Source organism: Biomphalaria glabrata, chromosome 3 (genome assembly GCF_947242115.1).
Source record: "Biomphalaria glabrata chromosome 3, xgBioGlab47.1, whole genome shotgun sequence".
In the NCBI taxonomy this organism is placed as follows: Eukaryota; Metazoa; Mollusca; class Gastropoda; family Planorbidae; genus Biomphalaria; species Biomphalaria glabrata.
In genome coordinates, this window is record NC_074713.1 from 47,625,231 (window position 1) to 47,652,940 (window position 27,710).

Below are 27,710 nucleotides of genomic sequence, written 5' to 3' on the forward strand. Positions count from 1 at the left end.
CAGACGTTACTTCAAAAAAGAAGATGATTACGTCCTACGCGTCATGCATTTAGTCATGCATATTAACCATTATTATAATCATTATTATAATAACGAATAAATACGTAAATATGCAAAACCTATTTTAATACAACAACATTATCATCTATATAAACAGTTCGCGTATACGCCGTAGCATGGCCGTGACAATGCAGGTCTGTACGACGTGGCAACGAGCTATTGGTCTAAACTGCCCACATGTTGTGACGTTGCAGGTCAGTTTTTAGGCCTTCTACAACGATTGGTCTCGATTGGAAGCATGCCAGATTGTAAACTACTACTACACACAAACACACTCGAAAGACATGGCGTCATTGGGGGTCAGAGTGAACTCAGTACTTAATGGACAACTAAACGGATTAAAAGCTCTTCGATAGTTTTAAAGATGGACGAGGGGAAACGAAATTGGGAGGCTGGGGGGTAGAAAGAGTGAGTGACAGAGATTGAGAGAGGGTAAGAGATAGGCATAGATTGACTGAGATGTTGAGAGAGAATGTGTGAGAGTTAGTGAGGGAGAGAATTCCAGAAAGAGAGGGAGATAGCGTATGTAACACACAGTGTGTGAGAGGGTGAAAGAAAGATAGAGTAAAAAATTGGAAGAGAAACAGGGGGAAAAAAAGATGGGAAGTTAAGACAGTAAATGAGAAAAACGAGAGAGAGAGAGAGAAGCATAATAAGTTGATCTCTAAATTTAGTGGCAAACTTTCAACCATCTTACTGTCCTTCTATCACCCTCACCCACGCTCTTACGACCAAGTTTTACAATGTAAAATATTACCTCATACTTAAGACAGTGACACGCAGTCTATTCTTATTACTTCCCATGGTGACGTAATTCGAGGTTGTTTTTTTAATGATCGAAGCAGCTTATTTATAAATTGCACTAGCAATCTAAATATCTCACAGCAGCACTAGGCAGACTATGTTTTGGTGAGAGAAAATGTGATTACATGTGGCGACAGGACAACGCAGTGCAGCAACACAGGGCAAGGTGGAAAAAACATGCAGTTTCCCGAAAAGGAATCTTTCACCAGTCCTACACTTTATACCCAGCGGTCAATGGTCACATGATCCACCTAGATTCCGCTACACTCTCTTCTCCAACAATCTTAACAGACGCGACACACACTAGAAGTTAGAAGCACCAACATGAGCAGCTAGACAAAGGTACTTTCTTCACCAACAATCTTAACAGATGCGACACACACTAGAAGTTAGAAGCACCAACATGAGCAGCTAGGCACTTGATTAGACAAAGGCCGTGTTTTTTTTAAAATGTATATCTCTCATCGTAACAATAGAAATACATTAAAACAAAATCTTGTATGGGCAAGTGACCGTGTGAAGCTAAGTTCATTCTATCGTCACATTTAATTCACCATTTTCTCGAAATAAAAAAAAAAATTGTGTAAGTAGTGCTGCCATTATTGGAGATTTTCATTCATGGGGGGAAAACTATAAATAGCTAGCTTTTTTGGTGTAACCGGTGCACAAAATAAAACAACGTATGGGCCCCTTATCTCAAAAAGATTAGAACCTTTTCAAGTCTGAATACGGAACTGAACATAGACTAATATGAATGAATTACATTATTTTTAGCAATCCCTTTTCTCAGGACCAGTGATAAGGGCATTAAATCTTGTGTTTTAAATATTCGAGGTGGAAATTGAAATTAAAATACCTAGGTTAGGAAACACCATCTTAAAAATAAAAACATTGGCTTTTTTATTAAAGCTATGATGTGTACTATATAGACTCCAACGCAAATCTTGGGAAACAGAACAAGATCTAAATATCAGAGTAGTAATCTTCTTTTGCTGGTGTAATTACTTACACATTAAAAATATCTAATCTAGGTTCCAAAAATAAACTAAAACCAAATGTGAATACATTAAAACAGTTTGTACATATTAGTATCCTGGAGGTCTTGGTTCAAAATATGAGCTCCCTGGTGGGCTAGGGGGTTTGCCGTCGTCGTATCCAGGAAGGTCTGTCAGTTCGAATCCATCCCTCGCTTGCCTTCTTTTGGCCTGAGCGGCCATGAACTCTGCATACTCAATGTAACCATCATCATTCAGGTCTTCGGATTCTAGAGCCGAGTCGATTATGGAACCTATCTCCCTGTCTGAGTACTTCTCCGCCTCTGAATCGTCATCTGAGAAGACAACATAGGAAGAAAAAAAGACAATATTAATGTGGGCATGGAGTCTTTTAAACGCTGGCCTGTGGTTGGGAAGGTTGCTTCCCGCTATACTAATCATGCACATGTGACATGTAGGCCTAATTGTTTATCAGAGAAAAGAAAAGTTAAACCAAGAGTCAGCAACAAATTTTATGCGCTCATATACTAACTAAATAAATAACAAGAAAATTAATATAATAAATGGGAATTCATCAGCTTTCTTAGTTTTCACTTGGTTTGTCATCGTGCAACTCTTTCTATGTTATCAACCAAACTTATAGTATATGTCAGAATACTGCGTAAGCCTTAACATGATAGATGGGTAAAGTTCTCCTTTCAGACTTTGTGAAATATGGGGCAAATGATATAAAGGAAATCTGTTTCTATGGCCCACGGTTAACGAGGATGTCATGTGGCCAGCACAACTAATGTCAGGTACCCATTAGGACTCAGAGGTGCCCTAAAAATCCCAAAAGTAAAAATCCCAGTCTTCACCAAGATTCGTATCCGTGACCCCCGGTTCGGAAGCCAAGCGATCTACCGCTCAGCCACCGCGCCTCCCTAAACATGATAGTTACACTGGAATTGAGTACGTAGTTAATAGGTCTTGAAATGCCTTGTTTAAAATGGCTACCTGGTCGTGTGGTATGCGCTCTGAACCGTCGTTCGGTGGTCTCGATGGTCCGGGGTTCAAACCCCGCCGTTCTTCTGGGGGTTCGAGCACTTTACAAACTTTATTAAAGAATCCCTTCTTAGAAACGAAAATATTTAATCCATAAGCAAACACTATATATCAATCAATGATACGCTTTAGAATTCAAAGTCAATAAATAAACAAACAAAAATAGACTTGACATGAAGCTTAAAAAAACTGATTTTGGACTGTCATATTAGCTCGTCTAGTTTGTCAAATTAAATGTTCTCATAAAGAAAATGCATGTAAAAGCTTTTCATTTCTCCCCAACCTATTTACTCTTCTATTTAGAAACCCCAAGCTATGAGAAGCCAATGTATAAATAAACTTAATCTTTACACTTCTCTTGCAACATTAACACGCACACCATTGGCATGATATCTATAGGCTTTAATGACACTATGCAATATAATGAATACATTGTTGGTAATCCATTCATATCATCAATGGATAAAGATTTGTCATGGTATATGTAGTTACAGATGAAAATGTTTACAGTTCGTGGATGTATCGTTCCTTTTAGTTTACATTGTGATCCTTAAACTTGTTTCGTAGTAAATTTTTTTAAAGCAGGAAATCGTTTCTTTTTTTTAATAACTCAAACTTTACTTTTACAAGTTACAAGTCCGGCAAAAAGGAGAAACTTCTCAATGCTGTGAAGAGACGAAAGCTGAGCTGGTTCAGTCATGTGGTAAGACACGACTCACTGTCAAATGTCATCTTTCAAGCAAGTTCAAGGTCCAGTGGAGGGAGCACAAAGAAAGGGTCATCCAAAGAAAAACTGTCTTGACAAGGTAAAAGAATGGACCGGCCTCCCTCTTGCGGATCAAATGGAGGGAGATGGTCATGTGAACTGTCACAGCGCCCCTAGGACAAAAGTAAAGGGACAGCTTGGATAAGAAGGCTGATTATCAATCAATATTTTATACGCAATATGCCTTCATAAAATCAATCGCCAAACTCATGAATCTCTGAATTAATCCTTGACCACTGCAGTAATATTGTAAAATAAAAACAATTAGCATTGTTATCTCCCTTGTGTTAAAAAACCGTCAATTATTCATGATCAATAGGCCTATATATTATTAATAGATCAGTTATATTAAACAGACAAGAATGTGATTGGAATAGTAAGAGTTAGGACCGAATTTAAGTAGGCCTAAGTGCCCCCCGCCCCGTGGCAAAATTTTTGTGACATCTAAAAGCATGCCAGATTATAGAAGAAAAGGTGAACCACTTGTACATTTAATCATTTTCCTTTTTAAAAAAAAAACACTTTTAATATGCATATTTTAGTCAAATAAAATGTATATTTATGAATTTGTGGAGGGTAAGGCCCTAGGTTGGCGCACTGTTGTAAATCCGAAGCTGCTTTAATATATTTCATGCACACTACAAACGGGCACAAGTGTTGGTAAAAAAAAAAGTATTGTAATAGTGAAACTTCTGACCCTTCGAGTTAAAATAAACTCTTGAATTGAAACAACAAACACTTTCATACTATAAACAAGATTTTTGTTTTCAGCCATCTTGGCTTCCAGTCTGTGTCCCGTACATATGGGCATAACAATATATCTAAAATGGGGATAACACACAATATTAGGCGAATTATTGTAAGGGGACGTAACATTTCATCGACACTTCGAAATTCGGATTTTTCCCCTTATCTCTTGCGAAGGTGATATCTTGTGGATTCATTGGGGCAGTAGCCCCGCCTGACCTACCTTCAATCAGGCCCTGGTGTCAGTACAGTTTCCTTAGTACTTGCCACATGCCGGTAAAATGTTACAAGTTTTGTGAATTTCGCATGTGATGTTTAAGAAAAACTGGAATATGAACGTATATCTTGTGTGCTATTGTACAGATGTTCTCTCTAATAATGTACCATTTCTTATTTCAAATGCACAATTGTAAAACAAATTTCTTCACGGATAATATAGATTATTACTATTAGTATTTTATTGCATTAATACTTGCTACATGCTGTTAAAGTGTTACTACAAGATTTGTGCAGGACAATGTGGCTCATTCTATTCATGCAATGGCCAGGATAGCTTCAGTTTGAGATGCCAAACGAGTGCTTCAAAACTTTTTTTTTATTTTAAGAAGTTTAACAGTTTTAAATTTGCAAGGATACACAAAAAAACAACAACAACGTGTGTGAACAAATCAGGTTCAATTGTTTGGAGATTAACAAATGAATAAAATATATATATAAAAAAAATGATGCTCATTTGGAGACACTCTTGTGTTCAAGAGAACATTTTGACAAAAGGTCTTGAATAAGAGACTTGAGATCTGTATCTTCAGCAAATTACTAGCGATAGACAACTGGCTAATAAAAAAAATATAAACTGGAAGACTAGGAATGATTCAAATATAAGAAATTCAGATCTTGTATCTTCAGCAAATTACTAATTATGGACAACAGGTTAAAAAACTGGAAGACTAGCAATGATTTAAATAATTTGTTTAATAACATTCAAAATGTACATCAAACAGATCAACTAAAAGTCAAAGGTCATACATCTTAAAAAAAACAAACAACAGTAAAATACTGAACATCCTTTTGTTGGGAGATGATACACAATTAATGACGCAAACATGTGAGAACTCATATTATTTTAATTAGCTTCATATACAATAAAATTTGGCAGTATTTTATGCTGTGTTGCCAAAGCTGGACACTTAAGAGACGATTAGTTATCTTAACAGTTGCATTTTCTTTTAAATTATGGATTTTTCTTCAATCATTGTAATTAGATAAAACTATGTCACATTCAAATGTATTTTTTTAAAAATGAAAATAAATAAATAAATAAAAAGATTGTATCACACATTCATTTATGAAAATATTTGTCTATTAGAAAAAAAATATACTAAAAAAGGGTTTTAACTTATTTATTCTGTGCTATACTAAAGGTGATTTTTCACATGGAAGCATAAACAATTATGCTTGTCTGCAACTAAATTTTTTAAAAAGTAGAAATCAGTGGGATTAAAAGAAACAAAGAAAAACAAAAATCTTCTATTCCAATAAACTTGTAAAATCACAAGTTCTAGTTCCAACAAATTACACACCTCTAAGATGTAGACAGAAGATCAGTTTGTTTTCTTGAATTAAAAAGTTGAAATAATGTAATCCTTCACCACAAGATTTAAGAAAACAATAAAATCATCATTGACAGGTGGAAAAAAAAAAGAGGGGGGGGGGGGGGGAGAGAGAGATGATCACAATATTCCATCACCAATAAAAATGACCCCAACATAAAAACATTAGCTACTCATCTAATATACATCCATAAGTTACACAAATATTAATTATATGCATTGTTTTTAATTTATTTAACAAAATATATGGCAGTGATCAAGTAATGAGCATTTGACATACAGGTGATGATCCCAAGGGTGTGGGTTTGAGTGCTTGTGGAGTCAACAAGATTTTTTTTTTTACTTGGGATTGTAGAAATGTATTTCCCAAAATGAGGCAACATCAATGGGGTCGGTCATTGTTGCTGACCTCTTTGACACCCTTTGAACCACTGGCTATGAGACAGTTGACATCATCATTCGCTTTAAGAACATCAGCCCCAAAGACATGCCCAACTCAGATAGTGAAACTTTACTTAAGGCCCCAAAACATTTGATTTCTCCCTCACAGAATACACTCTGGAATGCAAACTTGTTAAAAGAGTTCCTGGAAACTTAAAAAACGGCAACAGATAAATGCCTGGCTCAGTGTTTCAGTGGACAAGAAACATGAATATTCAACTTGTGACCTAACGCAAATACACACACTACCACCAAAACAAACATTTATGTAAGTCTCAAAATATAAATACTTTTTCGGACAGTAAAAAGTTCAGTTCATGAACTTTGACATGACAACAGAAATAACAAAATCACACTTTAAAAAAAAACTTCAATATAAAATTAAATCAAAATTCATAAAACTTGTGTAAGTTTTCATGTATACTCAAGAAGTTTTATCTAAACAAACTAATGATGTATTATTTAAAAAAAAAAGGTTTTAACACATAAAATGATAGAAAAAAAAATAATTTTGTAGTACTATTCACTTTTGATTCTTGATCCCTTTAATTTTATATACTTTAAACACATTTATAAAAGTGTACAACTTTTTAAACAAAATTGACTATTTTAAGATGAATCTAATTTTTTAAAGATTTTCACTGAGATATATTTGATATTTTGGGTTTTAGGGACCAGATTTTGATTTCCTTTATGAGACTTGAACAGTTTTTGATATCCTTTATGACACTTAAAATAAATGGCTCAAATCATCACTTGCAAATACCACCAACAGAGACCCAGCTGTTATGCATACACACTTATCTGAAAGCTAAGAACATTTTGCTAGCAATGGCCAAATAAAACAGAAACAAAATAAATTAATGATTTCATTTTGTGTTTTATCCTGTTCTGATTTATCATGGCATGAAAAATAGACTGAGAATATTTTCCAATGTTATTCTCAAACTTGTTTAAATAAGATAAGCAGACTTTTAATTTTAACATTATTTAACTCCCCCTTATGTGCCCTACTGCTCTATCTCCCCTTGTCCCATTACTAAATAGACTTGGAGACAGTACAACTTTCCATGAACTAAATAAATAAACTGACAGGAATGTGGCTAGAGGAACAACAGAATTATATATTGATGGTAACAAACTGTAACAAAAAGAGATCTTGAAATAATGCTAGGAGAATGGTATACGTTTCAACTACATTTTTTTAAAACACATTTAACTCTTTCTCTCCATAATTATTTACCACATTCTGGTGGAATCAACGTTGGTATCGTCAGTTAGGAGAGAAAGAGTTAATCAAGATATGAATCTTTTAACTGCACAGAACTGATACACTAATTAAATTCTGCATCTGAATAGTTCAAGGCTTGGATTATTCAATGTCTTGCATTTTAATTACTGAAGTTTTAATATAATTTTTCTTACAACCAGGAAGAAATTTTTTTGTTGAAGACAATTCCTGCTTTGTGAAGCTAATGATGGTATGCAAAAGTGATCTGTTCACTCTTATTAACTAATGTTTGGTTTTTAAAAAAAAAGAAGTCACCCTCCCTCCAGAAAAAATCCTGGTTACGCCCATGTATAATCTCTAAAATTCTAGTTAGGTGATATAGATCTAGACATGATTACATTAAAAGATGGTAGTCTATACTATGATGGTCAAACTAGAGTTTTCCACCTGTAGCCAATTAACTGGGTTTTTTTTTTCAAAAGATATACATAAACTTTCTAGGAAAATCATTAAGAGCTATTTTCAAGATCCTTGTTCACCCATCCACTCAGGTTGTTTTGTTGAACCCATGAAGAATTTGAACGCTGATAAGAGGAATTGTAAAAATAAATAAGGTATTTAAGTATGGGACTAACATACAAATGAATATGCGCATGTAATATATATAAATGTGGTCCCAACATGCATACAAGCATTGGCCTACCATTCAACGTCATCATGGGGCCTAATGGAACAAAACTTATATTTTGACATGGTTAAAAAATGATTGTCAAAAACACAAATATTAAAACATATCAGATTCAATATGAATTGAAACAAACCTTTAGGATTGAAATATTTGGATTTTGTATAGTTTGTAAAGCTGATGGCATTACAATTAAATACGTAGTCAAATTTATAGGAAAAATATGCAGACACACACAACTAACAGCACAAATACCAATGTACATTGTTCAAACTACCTGGCTTTAGAAGACTAGTAGAAAACATATCATCTTGGAATGAATGGCACCTACTTTTGGGTCATAGGTCTAAGTGAACACAAAATGTCTCACACAAACATATCCAGAGGACATGTTGAAAGATCTTCACAACTTTTGAGACCTCCTATAGTAACAGCTTAAATGTTGGTTTATAACAATGTTTTACAACCAAAGACTATATGTCTGAACTTTTGCTTAAATAAATATTAGATTTACTACAGACATGGCAAAGTAAGTATTTGCGTTTGATACAAAGAGAGACAACTCATTCTGGAAAATAAATAAATATGGATCACTGACCACACATAATTATAGAACCTTGATTCAGTTGCACATTTGTGCTATTTGATTTTTAAAACATGCAAATATTTAAACAGTTGATGATGTAAGCATTTTATAAAGTATATAACTATGTTGCCAACTTCATAAATTATCTAAATATTCTAGGAAGAAATGCCATGCAGAATGAAGCAATTATGGATACACTCGTGAGTATAGTTGACAAATATAAATTTGTTTTCTCAGATAAAAACTAGAAACCATTTTCTAAAACAGGTTTTGATAACAACTGCTAGAAATGCAAAGGCTGCCTTTCATCATCATCATAAAAACGAACAGTTCATATATTAAATATCTTTCAGGCCAATGTCCAAAGGCAATAACTTCTAGGAAAGCCAAATTTAAAAACTTGAGTCATATGCCACACACACACACACTTAGATCAAGACACTTACTCTAGATGTACCTACATGTTCTGAGAGAAAAGGAAAGGGAGGCTATCATTTTATAACATTCCATGGAAAGCTTTCAAAAAAAATGTCATGAACATAAATAATCTCAGAGAATGCCAACACGGTACAGGATAAGGAGAATGATTTGTTTTTGTTTTATTGCAGTCTTAATTCTGTATAATTTAAGTACAATATACAGTCAGTTTGTTTGACCAACATTGGTCGGAAGTAGGTTCAAGGGTCAGAAGTTGAGTTGTTGGGATTCAGATTGACAGCACTACAATATTGGATTGGCCAGGATAATATAAAATATATAACAGATTGGACTAGAATTGTTCAGTTTTTTTGCTAGCTACAATTCATTTGAGTACACTGTGATCAGTTATAAGCATACAGAGACTAAAAAATTAACAAAATAAACCAAACAATTTTATTAACAATATTTTTTTTGGTATGAAATAGAATATTTCATCAAGTGGTAGAACTATTTTAAAGGCCTTGAGTTTTGTTGACCTTGGATAATGAACACACAAAAATTAGGAGTAGAGAGATTTAAATATTCCATTCTGTCGCTCAGATGAACCAAAACTTTGGGGGACTATGGGTTGTTTGGCTTGTCTCTGCTGTTGGCTTGGCGTCGCTTGAATTCAAAGTATTCAATGTAGCCGTCATGGTTTTCATCATTCTCCTGTATGACAGAGTCCACAATGTTGGAGATCTCAGAGTCTCCAAATATCTTCTGCTCCTGGTTATCTTTTTCATTTTCTGAAAGTAAAAATTTGGGGGGGAAGGGTTCATAGGTTAAGGGTTAGACAGGCAAGTCAATGAATGCAAACAAGTGTTAGCATACTGTGAATGTATCAATCATGCAAAGGCAAACAGCAGAGAAAGTTTGAAGAGTTGCAAGAGAAAGAGCAAGCATTTGTTTTAAACTTTTGCACTCAGTCAATTGTAGGCAACATGTATCAGCATTACTCTTTGGTATGAATGACATGCAAGGAATCATGCATGAAATATTCTTAAAATAATATCTATCAACTGTAATTGTTCAGGTTTAGATACATGTACTATGTTGCTTTTTTTTTTTTAATTGTATAGGGCTATGGATTTTGGTGGCTGTATAGCCAAGCATGTATCTGCTCGCCACACAGTACTAATGAATTAGGCATGCCAAAATTTTTAATTTATATTATTCATGGTCTACCCAATGATAATTGGCTATATGAAATTCTTTGACAAATAAATGTGGTTGGTCAATATGCCAACTACACATACCACATTTTATTGAGTATAAAAAAGCAATAATTATGTCGTCCCCATGAAATAATCCAGAAAATAGAAGAAAAATGTGACTTTAAAATTTGTGCCAACACATGCTCAGAAAAGACTGAGCTGTTTTGTGTTTCTGGGAGTGATTTTATTTTAGTAACAGTCCAAAAATCATAGTGAAAGTGCATCGATTTTTCGTTTCCTTTTAAACTTCCGAAAAAAACAACTTGCTTCAATGTTCCAATTAAATAATTGTTTTTATTATGTTGAAGTTGATTACTCTTTAACCCTATCAGATTTTTTCTTTCTTCTCTGACATTTAATAATACAACCATGTGTTTAGATCTGTTTAAGAAGTTGCATAAGCAAGTTTTCATAAATGTCTAGAATGTAGTCACTTACTTGTTCAGATACCAGCTTGCAATGTGCAGCCATCCAGAAAGTCCATGCTCCTGAGACACAAATACAACTTTCTTACCTTCAATATTTGTTCTACAAAAGTTCACAATCACAATTTCTCCCTTGGGCACAAGTGCCAGTCTTCTCTCTGCATGCAATTTTTTCAAAATAAACATTACAACATGTTGTCCCCCCACCCACACTTCATTGCTGTAATTAGATTAAGGTTTAGTTTTAAAAAAAAAAAAGAAAAAAAAAAAGATGCAAATAATGTTTATTAGTTTTAAATGACAATGGTTTCTAAGTGTTAAGCTAAACAGTGTTAAGGTTAGTCAACAATCAAACATATTTCATCCTGCAATATCCAAAATACTTTGTAGATGCATATGAATTTTTTTTTTTGTGATAAATCTACCGAAGCAAAAAAAAGCATTCAATCGAGACCAATGTTAAAGAAGGCCTGAACACTGACCTGCAACGTCACAGCCTGTGGGCAGTTTAGAGCAATAGCTTGTTATCACCGCATATAGACCTATAAAGTGGCGACAAGCTTTTGGTTTAAACTGCCCCTAGGTTCTGACGTTGCAGGCCAGTGTTCAGGCCTTCTGTAATGATTGATCTCAATTCAGTTAATGCTTTGTATTTGATTATTCACACAGCTTTAACTTAGAAATTTTAGTCTTAAAAAAACAACAATGTCATCTTCAAAACTTTACAAATAAACACATAAATGAAACATAAATTTCAAAAAAATCATTTCTTATTCTACAATATATGAGCTCTGATAAACCAAAATTTCAGTAGATTTAGCCAGATATAATTTTATTACACAATTACTACATAAATATGGCAACAAAAATCTTCAATGTTATGAGTGATTATTGGAAATATATTGGACACAAGATTTATACAATTCCTAAAATAATTTCAACTACTTAAACATAAACAAAAAGAAAAAAATAAAAGACAAATAGCTCCATAATAAGTTAGAAATGAAATAAATAAAACAGACATAAAGCAAACAAAAAAAAAAACAAAAAAAAAAAAAAGCTAACAACATAGAAGCTTTAAATCAAGAGTTACATTTTTTTAAAGTGCAAATAAAAAAATAGGACTGTAAATACAACAGAATAAATAAATAGTCATGCATAAACAAAAATCTGGAAGAACTCTCTGTCCCCCTGACAGGTCTAAAGAATTTCGCCTGTTGACAAAAGTATAAGTAATTCATAAAAAAAATAATTATGAAAGTTTTTTTTTTTTTTGATGCTTTGATCTTTCCAACAAACTTGAATAGCCTTTGAATCAAGCAAATCAAATGATACTGTAGATCTCAAATTTAGATGACTAAATGTTCACACAACTGGAAGTATTGGTATCCTGAAAAAACACAACATTTTCCAATACCCAAAAATGATGCTACCAAATTAAACCAACAAGAGGCATGCAGTGACTGACCAATTTATATAGAGAGACCAATCTGTGACCCAAAAACACAATCTTTCTTGTACAGTAAGAAAAAACAACACAAATACCAAGAGCACCAGAACAAATTAAAGGATGAAAAACCAGCTGCCTGTCACTTTATAATATTTCTAATATTAGCTTTTATAGATTATGCAGTAAAAAGAAAAATGTAAGACCTCCAGAAACAGATTAACTTAGAATTTCTCGCACTACTTTCTGTATAATGTCCATTTAGAAAGGGCTACGACTGTGATTTCTGTTCACTTCTGCTTTGTAAGGCAACTTTTCGAAACTCAAAATAATCAATATAGCCATCAGCGTTAGAGTCAAATTTCAAAAGAATGGAATCAATATTTTCCGACAGAACTTTCTCCTCTTCATTTTTCTCTTCTAAAGTTTTAGTGGCAGGAACTTCTTCTGTAGAATTGGATTCTGGGGATACAAAGTAACAGAAGTAGGGATAAGCATAACGAGTAGATGGGAGAGGCTCTTTCTCACTTTGAGCAGGCACTGGAAAGAACACTGCTTACATGACGCTTCACATGCAGGCATCCCACTGTTGTTAGAAAACAATGAAATAAAAATAATCCCAAAGTAAAACCAATGGACTTCACTTCAAGGTGCCAGAAACAATTAAAAGAATTGTAACTAAACAAGTGTAACCAGCAAAAAAAAAAAATAAATAAATTTAAAAGCAAGATATAAAAGAAAATGATTGAAATTAATTTATCCCATGACTGGCTCAATATTGATGTTCTAAAAATTGTGTTTAGCAACTTGTTATGATCTTGTTTTGTAAAACTAAGATTACATAAATGAATCAAAAAAATAAACCAAAGCTTATATTCTAACACCAATTAATCAAACATATCAATACTGCATTACATTTATGATATGAATGTTTATTATGAGAGCCAGTCAGTTCAGTGTCACTACAGAGGATCCTAAACAGAGCAATATAAGATTTTAACATTTGAACAACAGAAAAACAAAAGGATGGGAATGGAACAGTGTAACCTGCAGCCAACTTTGTGAATCTAATCATTCTTATCAGCACGCCACAAAAGTGGAAGAGTGGAGTGCGTGTTGCCTTAAAGACAATTTATGCTAATTATACCACAGACTGAGATGATGTGACATACAGAGTGACCACAGACTGAGAAGCTTTGTAAATGTGACTTACAAACTGACAAACTCTCATAATTACAATGACATCTTCATTAATTGAATGCACATCTAGTATTATATATATATATATATATTACAAAACATTTTTTTTAAAAATGACAGGCTAGAAGGAATTAATTTTAAAAATGGTGATATATAAATCAATAGCTAATTTGCTGTTTTGCTTCTGAGAGTTGACTTCTTAAACTCAAAATATTCTACATAGCCATCAGAGTTTAAATCAAGTGAGTCAAGGATGGGATTTATAGTGCTCTCCAAGTAGTCGTCTGATCTGATCCGGATATCTTGACCTTCTGAATCAAGAAAGTGTTCTTCTGGAATGTTGGCCTCTATAGAACAGGAACAAAAGGAAACAAAAATCATCCACTGGGGCATGATGGGAAGGTTTCATTTCATAGCACACACTAGTTTCTTACACTGATCGAATATAAATATTAATACAAGATGTAGCACAGGTTTATATACTTGTAGTGAATTTAGGACCAAGACCATTGCATCCTTCTGCCAGAAGTGCCCTGGTTACTTGCAAGTACCAAATAAACTCCCTAAACCACCATTATATGATCAAGTGAATGTGGAATAACTAGGTTATTTTTAAATTAAAGACCTGACAGTTTAGGAGAAAGGACATCCAATTGAAAGCAATGAGCAATGCACACATCATGGAGAAAAATGTAAGAAAAAGATTGACCGCTGCCTAACAAACCATTAAAAACATTTTACATAGCAAAGAATCATAGACAGGTCTAGGATGACTCAATTGGTAGGCCATGCCCTGATCTCAATGACTAAACCAAACATACAAAAACAACAATACTTTTACCTATTGATGCATTTCCAACACAGATCATCATCTTGTTTGATCACAATGTTTCCAGGCAATATTTTCATATCAAATAATGAAGTGCTTCTTGTCTCATCGGTGAAAAGCATCTAATCTTTTCTACACCATTAGCCAGACATATATAGATGTGCATTCAAGAAACAATTGTAAAAAAACAATATGGTGCATCTAATTATTTGGTGCACAACATGATCACTCCTGCCTCATTCTTTCAACCTTACTAACAACATGTTCTACTGAGGTTAAACTAACCCTTTCCTCTGTTAATGTAACATAATGTTAGTATTTATTTCATAAGAAATGCAGAGAGATCAAATATAAATGTAACTACAGTGCAAAGAATGCCATGAGTATACAAAGAAAACATAGTTAATAAATAGTTTTATAAGTTAAACTTTAAAATTATATATATATTTTACTTATATATTGAAAAAGTTCTACAGTAACAAACAAATGTCAAAATATTCTTTTGAAGGAATGTCTATCATTTTTTTCTAAAAATGCATACAAATGTTTAGTTGACATTGGCAAGAAAACAAAGTCAACAAGCTAAAAAAAATCAAGAATATTTGTCAAGAATAAAATAATGTACACATACTTTAAAACTCAGGGCCACAATTTTAACAAAAAATGAACACTGACTTGAAATTATTTACTTTTTTGCTAAATCCATTTTTTTAATCGAAAGACAGTTAAAATAAATATTTTATCAAATTCTTTTAAGACAATTTCATCATGAGGAAATATCTTTGAAGGAAAAACATTCCTGAATTTCACTAACTACATCTGTCTACATCTCCTGACCTCAAGAAAATAACTTGCTTGGTAGCGTTGTCTTTGATTTACTTTGGAGGACTTTCCTCCTTCTGAGCTTTAGAGACTGTCTTAAACTCAAAATATTCTATCACCCCATTTTTGTCCGTGTCATAAAGCCCTAAGACAATGTCTATTGTGTTCTCCAGGATGGTATCACTTTTTACTCTGCTGTCATTACCATTTTCATCGATATAGTCGGCATCAGTCTTGTTGGCCTCTATGTGGAAGTCAGGGACAAAGCAGAATTTAGTTCACAGGACAATAATTTAAAAAGTTAAATGGAGAAAAATTTTTTGAAAGAAGCAAAAAAAAAATTTACCATCAGATCGTGATGACCATTGCTTAGTCAAGTAAGTGTGTGAGCATTCAGGCAAAATCATTCCACAAGAATGTTCTGACTCACAACATTCATATTCAATTAACAAGACTCTGTCTTGCACAAAACATTCATATTCAATTAACAAGACACTGTCTTGCACAAAACATTCATATTCAATTAACAAGACACTGTCTTGCACAAAACATTCATATTCAATTAACAAGACTCTGTCTTGCACAAAACATTCATATTCAATTAACAAGACTCTGTCTTGCACAAAACATTCATATTCAATTAACAAGACTCTGTCTTGCACAAAACATTCATATTCAATTAACAAGACTCTGTCTTGCACAAAACATTCATATTCAATTAACAAGAACATCCAGCCTTGTGAATTTGGGAAAGGAAAAACATAGTCCCAACACCAAAAGCTAAATTGAGTAAAGGATCAAACTGCATGGGAGGGAGAGAGAGGGAGGGGGGGGGGGTTATATAGGGATGTTAAAAAGAGGATCATAACCATTACTGAAACAAATTTTTAAAAAATGTCATTGCTCATTGAAATATTGAAATGCCAAAAATAAATTTTAAAAATTGTATAATGTGATAAATGAAACTGAAATTGTTGAGCTGTTTGATAGGGCAGAGGAGTACAAAACAGAAATTGCTGTTTATCATTCTTGAAGCCTTTTTGTATAGATCAACAAGCTGATCTTTATTGATTATTCTTCTGGACATCATGATAATTATACATTTTCTTTAATACAGGCACAAAAGAAATAATTTTAAAATGCTATAAAATTGTATCGCAACATTCAACAATAAAATATATAAACAGAATAGTTATAAAGTGAAGATATGTAGTGTACATACAACTTTTTTTTCTTCATTCAATCTGAAGAAAATCATGTGTTAATGTACGAATGTTTCAAGTCCTGTGATCTGGTGGTGGACCTCGGTCTCTATTTGTCCTAAACTCTATGTAGTTGACATAACCATCATCATTGAAGTCTAGAACACTGAGGACACCATCAACACTGACTGACATCTGCCAGTCAGACACTGCCAACTGTGTCACTTTTTCCCCTCCGTCTGTTGGTGTAAACGAGGAATGCACATTATCATTGTCCTGGCTCCACTCATCAAAATTACTTTTTTTTTTTACAGTGTCAATTTACAATTTTTATTTAAATTTTTCAGAGTATAAAAAAACATTAAATCAAGAATAAATGAAAAAACAAAAATGTACATTGATCAGTGAAACAAATATAATATAAACATGTTAATTAGTAGATACATTTCTTTTAAAAATTCATGAAGTTTTCTTGGTTTCTTATCATTTAGTTTACTGAAATAGTCCTGAATGATCAAAATTCTTTGTTACTTGATAAATATAAGTCATTATACTAAGCTGACATATGTTAGGGATACAACATTAATAGAAAGCAATCAACAACCCTATAACCAGTTATGAGGAAAAAAAGCTTAAATACAAACCTAACAGCCAAAAGTTCAAAAGAAACATTGACAAAAATTTGGTGACAGATTGTTATTCAATGTGACTGTACTACTGATATTTAAAGAATTAAAAAAAAAAGAATGTCATTACAGATGCTTTAATTTCAACTGTATTGAGTAAAGTACTTTGATTAATGTGATTACACAATCAAAGTAATTAATTATTAGTAATATCATTATCTCATTAAATGATCATCAGGACGAATCCGTGGGACGAGTATACAAATTTAGTACAAAAAGAAAAAATGTCAAACATATAGTCAAAGAAAAAAATGTCATAGATATAATCAAAGAAAAAAATGTCATAGATATAATCAAAGAAAAAAAATGTCATAGATATAGTTAAAGAAAAAAATGTCAGATTAAAGATAAAGAAAAAATGTCATCGATATAGTCAAAGAACCAAAATTAAAATGGTATAAAGATATTTCATTTTGAGAGATGCTGGGGAATGCAGATGAAAGAAATTGATGACTTGAATCAACAGTAAATGTAGAAATAAACTCAACCTGGTACTGAATGCCACTTCAACTCCTACTCTTATTATACAAAAGACTTTTTAAAAAGTATTGAGTAAAAATGGATGCTAAAATATCTAATGGAGAAAATGGTCCAGCAGACACTCTGTTGTTCTCTCCCTTGTCACTTGAAGTTAATTCAATTATTAGCCAGGAGACTGCACTCAGTGTAACAGTGAAAGTCCCCCCCCCCCCCCCCCAAATGGTTTTAAAGGGAGAAGACAGAACACACACATGTTGCCTTTAGCTCACCAAGAAACGTGCAGTCCACTGAAAAATAATGCCACAATGTTCAGAGAATGGGTGTCCCATTGGACTCCACAGTCTTTTTGATATACACTCACAAAGAAAGAGCTTCAATTAGCAGCGTGCTCTTCCTACTATTGTTTTTTCGATTCAAGATACGGTGAAATAGAAGATAGTTCTGAATGGAACAGTCAAAGTGTAGGGCAAAGCTCTCTGCAACCATGACTTATAGTTGACACTTTAGAAATGACAAGAAGTTTAGTACAAATATTGGAAGAGACACATGGACTCACACAAACTCTGAGTATTTCCCACTAGTTTGTCAAAGACAGTAAGACACTAAATATATCTGTCTTGTGTGGAGGGAATGAACTAGAAACTGTTTAAACAAGGTTAAAGAAAAAATTATGACATAATCAACATAATTTGATAAGTAAGATTAATCGTATGAAAAGTTGTTAGTAATTTTAAATCGATTGATGCTTATATACATTTTACAAATTTTTTTTTCCAATTTAGTATTTGTTAAAGCAAAGTACTAGAAAACTTAAAATGAATTAATAGCATGATGAAAAATGGAGGTTAACTAAGATTGTTAGTAAAGTTTGATGATTAGTTAGTAACGTTAATTTCTTTTGTACTATCTGTCACCATTGCCTAGAGAAAGCTTTGAAAAAAAAAGACTTACCAGTTTTAAATGGTGCCCCAACAAAAAGGAAAGATTTGACCAAAATTAAAAGTACTTACCTTAATATGATCAAATTTTTTAAATTTCATAGTAATTAAGAAAAAAAAAAAACCACCTCGACCAAGCAGACAAAAAAAAATCATAAACTGTATTGTCACACACACACACTTTTTAAAATTCAAAAACAAATGTTAATCCATACAGTAGTTATATTGGTGCATTTAGATTCAAGGTGATTGCTTTCCCATATGTGATGTCAAATGTAATATCTGGTCGTGTTGTGTTTATTGTACCAAGCCTATCTGCATGATCTTTCACGAGACTTTTTATATACAAAGTTTTGATCAACACCTTTTTTTTTGTTAATTAAATTTTAGCGCATAAAAGATAAAATGCTTCATATTCTGACTGAATTATGAAATTATTCAGAATCACTTAAATGAAAATGATATACTAAAATATTTCACAGTATTGAACATTTTCTCAGCTCTTGGGTGTAATTGGCAACATGGACAAATCTTTTGCCATGAGCTTAGAATGTAATGAAATGCTAAAAGTGTTAAAATGTACCAGCATTTTCATGAAGATCACAAGAGAAGTTTTTGAAGATTTACAGGAAGTTTTATAAATACAGATTTAATATTAAACACATATTAAATATTTAACACAGAAAAGAGAGAGAGAAAAAGAGAGAGAAGAAACAGGGAGAAAGAAAGACACATAGAGAGAACATAAAGCCATAATACATCTTTAGATCACAACATTAATTAGACGCTAGACCAGAGAGAAGTTTTTGCACTTACCCTCATGGAAGTGAGTCAAAGCTTTCCCAATCTCCACACCGTCTAATTTGTTGTTGTTGTCATAGTCGTGGAGTTTGAAATAATGGAACTCCAGTTCCTCTTCTGTCATTTGTTCTTTGGACTTTGTAGCCACAACTTTTTCCAAGTGCTCCAGAATGTGACTAAATGAGTAAATAGGGCACATGTTAATTCATGGGAAAACAAATCATTATTCTTTAATTATGTCATTGTAGTGGAGGCATAGTGGCTGAGTGATAAAGCACTTGGCTAACGAACTGGGGGATTCCAGGTTTGAATCCTGGTGAAGACTGGGATTTTTACCTTTGGGATCTTTAGGGCACCTCTGAGTCCACCCAGCTCTAATGGGTACCTGACATAGTTGGGGAAAAGTAAAGGCTGTTGGTTGTTGTGCTGGCCACATGACACCCTTGTTAACTGTGGGCGACAGAAACAGATGAGGTCTGAAAGGGGAACTTTACTTTATGTATGTCATTGTAATAGAGAAAAAATACAATTTCTTAAAAGAAAAAAACTACAGTTTCTGAGCAGAGAAAGCTTAATTTCTAAAGAGAAAAAAAAAGGTTACTGATTAGAGAAAACTGCAATTTTTAGTAGATACTATGCGACTCTTAATTTGAAAATTAAGCTATACATGAAAACAAGAAAAATACTGCCAGACAAATGCACATAAGTAACAATGGCTGATGAAATGGAACAAATGCCAGCATATGTCAATTCTAGCAAGAAACACAATAAGCTTAGAAGGTGACAGAAGTGATCCAATCACCTATATATTTACAATAGCATATCAATCAAATCTTCCAATATCTGTTTTGTAAATTATTTTAAATATTTTTCTAGATTTCCCCTCTAAAGAATAAAATACATTTTTTTTAATACTTTGCTGTTTTGCTACTTAAATTCTGTTCTAATTATTGTTTATTAATTTTTTAAATTCCTTTTAGTTAAAATCACTTAAAGATGTTACTCCAGGAGGAAATACTCACTCTGCATTGTGGACTTCTGAAGCAAACTCCAGGCCATGACCTCCCCCGTGTCCATGACCACCTCCGTGTCCGTGGCCATCCTGCTGTGGAGGCTGCTGTTGATGTTGAGGGGCCTGCTGTTGATGCTGATTGTGGCCATGTCCTTGTTGCTTTGGTGGAACACCAGGGGGCTGTTGTGTACTGTGATGAACCAAACAGACCAACAATACGGCAACAGCTAAATGCATTGCCATTCTTCTGTAAGAAACATGTAAAAAACATGTGATAAAATTTTAAGCAAATATTTGATTTCAAACAGTAAAATTTTCAATAAAAATTTATCAACACAAAGACCCAGAGTTACAAACCATATATTCATGCTAGGGCTAAATTTAGAGCCTTACTCTACCTAAGGTAATGAAAGATTGACAATGTCTATCATGAGGGGGTCAGATCCTGATCAACAGGGTGTGAAAGATGTAAAGAGTCACCAGTGGGTGACGGAAGCTTGAGAGCGTTAGTCAGAGTTGGAGTATGTGTGATATGATTTTGTTTGAATAGCAAAGTTTTTCCTATCAGAAATAGATAGTTTGAGCTGTGTGGTGTAATTAAATATTTTTGAGTTATGTGATTATCCACATGAATTATAATGTGCATACGTTCAATAATTGAATAAATTGTTTATTAACTTTCTGAATGAGTCTCCTGGAGAAAATGCTAATACCCCACTGATAGATGTTTCTGTGTTCCAGTCATCAAAAGACTGAACTAGGGCTTTGAGTTGTTCACCAGCAATCCAGCCCCCTCACTTGAGACAACAACCTTTACAAGCACCCAAGGCAACCATTATATAGTGACACCCAGAAGGGCTTTAAAACATATTTTATATTCTATCAGTGTAAAGGAATTAAAAATGATGTATGTCTTATGGGTAAACAGGAACACTACTGTGGTGGAATGCTTAGATTTTTCCCCTCCTTCTTCTTCTTCTTCTAGCCAGCTTTATTGCTGCTGAGCTGTCAGCTCTTTTGCAGACTGTGCCAAGGAAAAAAAGTGTGCTGTTTTCTTCAGTTGTTCAGCACTGCCGTACAGGGTGTTGGTTATGTTGGGCTGTAGTGGAAGTAGGGTCTGCCTAAGGTGGATTAGGGGCATTCAAAGAGGATATGGTTTACGGTTTCAAAGGGGTGTGCGCAGTGTCTCCTTAAAGTAAATGAAATCATAAATGTTAAAATTCTATATAAGAAATTATCTTTTGAAATAACTGTACACAATTATAAATGGATTTTATTCATAATTTTTCATGAAATTAATTAGCAGTAATAAACATACATAAAGTGATTTTATGTTTTATATTTAATATTTCATAGGATTTAGTAAGTTTTAAAGACACTGGTAGAGCATTCCAGAGAAAAGTTTGTTTTTTTTTCTTGTATCTTTTTCATTCAACTTAGTTGTACACAACAATTTGGCATGGTACACAAAGCTGATCATCAAACATAATATTGGAATGATCAGAAGACTCTTAAAAGACGTGAATATCTTGAAGTTTTTCTATTAGTAACAAATTATTACATTATGTCATGGTGATGTAAGGATATTTTTACTACAGTTTAATTAATCAACACAGATAAAAGATTCTCTCTCCTTTAACAAATAAAAATTGTATAATAATTATGTCCAATCAAATAAGGAATTACGATATTTCAAAATGATGTGTCTTAAATATTATAGAGTTGGCTAAATTTTATTGGACCTAAGTTCAATTGGCTAAGATTTCTTTAAATGTTTAATTTAAAAAAAGAAGACAGATATTTAAAAGCAATGAATATAATGTAAAAAATGGATAGAATTTGATATTTAATAAGCTATATGTATTCTGTCATCATTTAAGGAAAAGAAAAATCATATAGACCCTTCTTCACTTGTTTTATGACCTATTATTGATTTTATTATCATTATATTCAAAATATTCCAGTGTAAACTATTTTGACTATTCATAGTACACTTTTATAAGATCATGATCTGACCTGATAGACCTTGTAAAAAAACATGCTGAAGAAAACATGAAAAATTGAAACTAAATTTGATCTTAATTTATTTCTTAGAATCTAAAATCTTTCTTAACAAACTACTTGGTAGGTGTAAAGATGTAAATAACAGAAATGCCTACATGCCAAAATGGAAATGTGTATTCCCAAACCTGAAAATGTGTATTTTGAGGGGCAAATGTGTATTTTCCTAAATATAAAGATATAAAGAAATATACACAGGAAAGACTAAAAATCATTCAAGCACGTTTACACAACATACACGAAATGCAGCAATCCTAAAGTTAACACAGCATAAAGTTATATAAGACATTTTGTACATTTGTCAAAATATTTAAAATTTTAGTCTTAGACTTTTCTAAAAATTATTAGAATGATGCTGTTCTTGTCACTTGGCAATGTTTTTATGATCATAATGCCTCTAGTGTATTTCATATTCCATAATAGCGGAAACAGAAAATTCATTCAAAAGAATGGGAATTTTTGTTACAAGTGAAATTAGACTTAAACCAGATGTAATGGTAGGCTTGGCTGGATCAGTGACATCTAATTCTATAAAAGTAGTTTTGTTTATAGGCTATTTCTTTACAGGGTATCCAGACTCTGGAAATATTTCATCACATTTTGAAAGAATTCAGATTTTCTTCTTTCAGGCAATTCTTTACAGACTTAGCAATAAAAGCTTTGATATCCTCAACAATTACTTATAAAAAGATTTTTTTTTTCAGGCAGATAATCCTAATTAGTCATTGAACTTTTTTCTGTTATAAAAGCTGGGCTTTCAGTCTTGTAAGATAAAGCTATTTATTCCTTTTTTTTTTATGCTTGAAGTTGTTTTATAAAACTAACAAATGTGTTGAAGGAGGGCACAAGGAATCAAGAATTTAATAGTTTTTGTCAGCATAACTAAAGATTTTCTTTTGCAAAACATCCTCATGCCTTGAATGTTCTTAATTTCATTATTTGAATTTAGGCCTTCATAAATAATGGAAGCTAGCTAGTCGCTATTGACTATAAAAGTAGCTTTTGATCTTCCACAACCTTGGTTAGGCCAATAATAAAATGTACATCCTTTGTTTGGGACCCCTCAACTCAAGAAAACATTAAGAAACTAGAACAGACACAAAATGGAGCAGTGAGATTCATAACAAACGAATATTCACATTTGACTAGAGTAACATCTTTAATAAAATCACTAAATTTAGAAAGCCTTCAGGAAAGAAACAAAATCTAATATAAAGTTCTCAGAAAGACACAAAGATAAAAACACATTCATGGTTCAATATGCTAGGACAAATGAGTACAAATGCTCCTTCTTCCCTAGTGTTATTAGAGCATGGAATGGGTTGCCTGAGCTAGCCAAGAAAACCAGTGACTTTGCAGAATTAAGGTCATTGGTTAATATGCATGACTAAATGCATGACGCTTAGGACGTAATCATCTTCTTTTTTGAAGTAACGTCTGTATTATATAAGATAAGAATAAGATATGTTCTGCAACTCAGGGAACATCAGTTTGATTCCCGTTATCATGCTAAGAGAGAGAGATTGAGCTCAACCAATATTTCTTCTATTAAAACCTCTGTCGTTCTCACTTTCATCTCAAAAGAACTCTCTCCTGAATTAGGTGGTTTACAAAACAATCGAATCCAAATTTATAATAAAACTAAATCTGTAGGCAGCTGCATTAACGGTTTGGGTGCTGGGCTGTCGTTCGGATTTATCTATGGTCGAGGGTTCAAATCCTGCCCGCTCCCATCACCTGTCATCCTGCAGGAGGTTTGGACTAGGAAGTAAACTATCTTCAACTCTGAAGGAACATCCGAAACATGTAAAACAAACAAGCATGGAAAACATTTTTACAAACATATAGTAAGTTACTAATTAGTAGTTGGGAAGAGATAGCTTGCCATTCCATCAGTAATCTATGCGCCTAATGGAACAGGAAGATCTAAGACTAAAGTAGTAAGAAAGACTCTTTCTTAGTCTAGTGCTTTCTATGCCTACTTACTAGATACACATAGATTTAGATCTTAGTAGATCTATTAAGATTAATAACGACTTAAAAGCAAAAATAAACAACACTAAGGAGACTTACACTAGATTTTACTAGGTCTAGTCACTCTAGTCAAACAGTCAGACAGAGTTAAACCTTAAAAGAATTAACAGCAAAAAATTTTATTACATACACAATTTATTTAAAATGTAATGACAGCATTGGGCACAAGTTTTTTCTATAGATTTCTTCTCTTAAAATTATTTTTCAATTCCTGTGAAAGGCTCCCACCAACCAAGTTCTAGGCCTAGGCTAGATCTATAATAGTGGCTTTCTAGTTAGCCTATGGCTATGCCCATGACTAATAAGGTGCCAGCCTTGACTAGATTAGTAGATTACTGTACACTGTAGAGTAGCCTGTACTATGCTGTTACACTTTACACTGTGACTGTGCTGTAGATCTAGAATCGTGGTCGAGAGGCCAAGTGTGCTTGAACTTGGCTTGGCTACCTAGAAGGGGGCTCGAGGTTTGACACCCGACTCGGGCAGAGTTGTGTTTACTGAGCGCCCAAAGGCAGCACAGAAAACCAACTCCTAGATACTCCCTCCCCCCACCGGTCCACAAATGAGATTGGACCAAAAGCGCTCTGAGCATGCTATAAGCATGAAAGTAGCACTATATAAAAGCTATAATAATAATATTCAGGATAGAAATAGATCTAATCTAGAATCTAAATCTAATTATAATCTTTGTTATTTATCTACTAGACATTTAATTACTAGAGTCTAGATATCTATCTAGATCTAATTCTAATCTACTTGTAAACACTAACTTACAGTGAGTTACAAGACAACAGGCTGAACAGCTTTCAACAAACTAGTACAGACTTTACAGAGGCCTAGAGTAGATCAATCATCAAGTAGACTGTCAGTGTCATTGTAACTGTAACTAAACTTAAACGTTTTGGACAAGAACAAAAAAGAACTACACCATGTGAATGAATGTGTCACCGTAAATATGTGTAGTGTATTTAGATATATACTAATATATAGATGTAGATCTCGGTCGATATAACTGGGTCGGTTTACTTTTACTTTCAGTAAGCTGGTCAGACAATGAGACTATGAGTCGAGAATGAGAGAGACTTGCCAGCTGTTTGATTAGTTTGATGACACCGGTACTCTACCGACGTTTAATCAATAATTAGAGCACGAGTATGGTGTAAATTAATTACAAGCCTGTATTTTTATGATATTCACTTTTAAACGTCATGACTTACCACAAACAAATATTTTGTAAGACGTAGATCTACACTAAAAAAGTATGTTGTGAAGTTTACGTTGACAACACTGTCAGTGTTTGCTTGTTTACGGACAGGTGAATGATGAGGTGTCCTATTTTGGTGAAATCAATTTCACATGCTTATTTTCCCACCACAGAAAAAGTAAAATCATCTTGTCTTGTGCATTGTTGTTTTTTTTTAGTCGAATAGCCCATCACTTTTAATATTAATAGACTAGTTAGTTATTAGTTGTTTAGATCAAGATTTAGACTCTATTTAAAATAATTATTAAAGCGGGAGTAGGTCTGGATAGATTCAACACCTTAGTATCACAGCTGATTTTATTTTTAAAACGAAGAAAAATCAAGTTTTATTTTATTTAGATTTTAGATGTACCGTATTCCATGTGACATATGTCCATAGACTACACACAAAAAAAAAAAACAAAAAAAAAACGTGTATAATTACTATAATCTAAACCGCTGGACAGAACAGTGTAGCCTGCTACACAAATGGCATGAATCTGTAGAATCCCTGGCAAATATCTATCAGAAAAGAGTAGGCGCCTAATCCTAAACACAGACATTCGAGAAAGCTGAAATTAGGCCTAACCCAAAAAACATCAGGCTCAGTGTAAAATATGTTTAGTAACAAAGATAAGGCCTACGGCGCTATAATAGAGGCGGACGAGCCCGTTAGCGTGATATGGTAACGGTATATATAGGCTCACGGCCCCGCATATGACACTCGCCCAAGGCCCGGCGCTCTGCTAAGGCCGCCTCTTTTTAATGACCAGCTTAGATGCCGCCTCGCTGTAACTGACTTAGAAGAGAGCACCTAGCAGCTTTCGAATGTGACAGCTGGAGACTTATTACAAAGGCTGCGGGAGACACATTTGTGACCAAAATGAAATCTACAGCAGAGACAGACGTAGATGGCAGAAAGAGAAGCCGAAATTTAACCGACCACCGTCAGACAACGGTTAGCCTATGTCTGCGCTGGATATGACAAAATATGTAGATCACAGCTGGGACTGCACTGCCACGTGATACTCTGCACTCAATCATCTGACTCAAAACACCATAGTCATATCCCTAACCAGAGAAAGATTCTCTTGCCAGGGTTTTCTTATCTTATAAATTATAGACGTTCCTTCAAAAGTGATAATTACGCCCTTCGTATTTCAAGATTTTAAAGATTCAAAGGCTCAGCCTATACATGGAACTATAGGCCTACTGGTCTAGATCGAACTATTTAAGTTTTAATGTAAATCTAGAAACAGTAACATTTTCAAATGTCACTATTAAAGTTTACAATTTTTGCCTTTATTTATAAATGAACACCAGATTTATAAGTTACATGGATATGTTCTTTAAATAAATGTTTTTTAAATAAATAAAGACGTGATTTACAAAATTAATGAATAGGTTTATAAATAATGAATATTTCATAGGGACAAATTTAGATATAGGTGACTTTATGTATAGATTAGTGAGATTTATAACACACGAATATTCCAATTTGATTAGAGTAACACCATTAATAAAATCACTAACTTCAGGACAGAAGAATAAAAAGTAAAGAAGCCATAATAGCCTACATAAAACACTAAACCACAACATACAAATAGAAAAACAAAACTAATGAAATACTCAGAAAAACACAAAGATAGAGACACATTTCGTATTCCATACACTAGAACAAATTTGAACAAGTGCTCCTTCTTCCCTAGTGCCATTAGAGTATGGAATGGGTTGCCTGAATCAGCCAGGAAAACCAACAACTTGGCAGTCATTGATTAACAAATATGACTAGATTGTCACATGAAATACGTAGGACGTAATTATCTTCTTTTTGAAGTAACATCTGTAATATATAAGATAAGATAAATGTTGTTGTAATTTGGTG

General features: G+C 33.3%; 1 protein-coding gene across 9 annotated transcripts; it reads right to left on the reverse strand.

Moving 5' to 3' along the window:
* Positions 1 to 148: 148 nt before the first annotated feature.
* On the reverse strand, positions 149 to 25,961 carry LOC106080241 (multiple coagulation factor deficiency protein 2 homolog). Of its 9 annotated transcripts, XR_008776799.1 has the most exons (5): positions 25,800 to 25,961; positions 20,498 to 20,734; positions 19,491 to 19,651; positions 14,559 to 15,612; positions 13,939 to 14,064 (listed from the first exon to the last, which is right to left on the reverse strand). XR_008776799.1 is itself a non-coding variant. In XM_013241564.2 (4 exons), exons 2-4 carry the CDS (start codon positions 20,728 to 20,730, stop codon positions 1,950 to 1,952), a joined length of 639 nt encoding a protein of 212 aa, XP_013097018.2. In that variant the 5' UTR covers positions 20,731 to 20,734; positions 25,800 to 25,961; the 3' UTR covers positions 149 to 1,949. The 9 variants fall into 9 exon arrangements, 8 of the variants coding, with proteins under 8 accessions (XP_013097018.2, XP_013097020.2, XP_013097021.2 ...); XM_013241564.2 differs by lacking the exons at positions 13,939 to 14,064; positions 14,559 to 15,612 and adding an exon at positions 149 to 2,194; XM_013241566.2 differs by lacking the exons at positions 13,939 to 14,064; positions 14,559 to 15,612; positions 25,800 to 25,961 and adding exons at positions 149 to 2,194; positions 25,357 to 25,516.
* Positions 25,962 to 27,710: the final 1,749 nt, after the last annotated feature.

Coding starts and splice junctions, on each gene's coding strand:
- LOC106080241 (XM_013241564.2), bottom strand. CDS start 20,730: ATGGCAATGCATTTAGCTGTTGCCGTATTGTTGGTCTGTTTGGTTCAT. Junction 19,652..20,497: donor TCAGAAGTCCACAATGCAGA/GTGAGTATTTCC, acceptor TTACTCATTTAG/TCACATTCTGGAGCACTTGG. Junction 2,195..19,490: donor TTTGACTCACTTCCATGAGG/GTAAGTGCAAAA, acceptor TTGTCTTCTCAG/ATGACGATTCAGAGGCGGAG.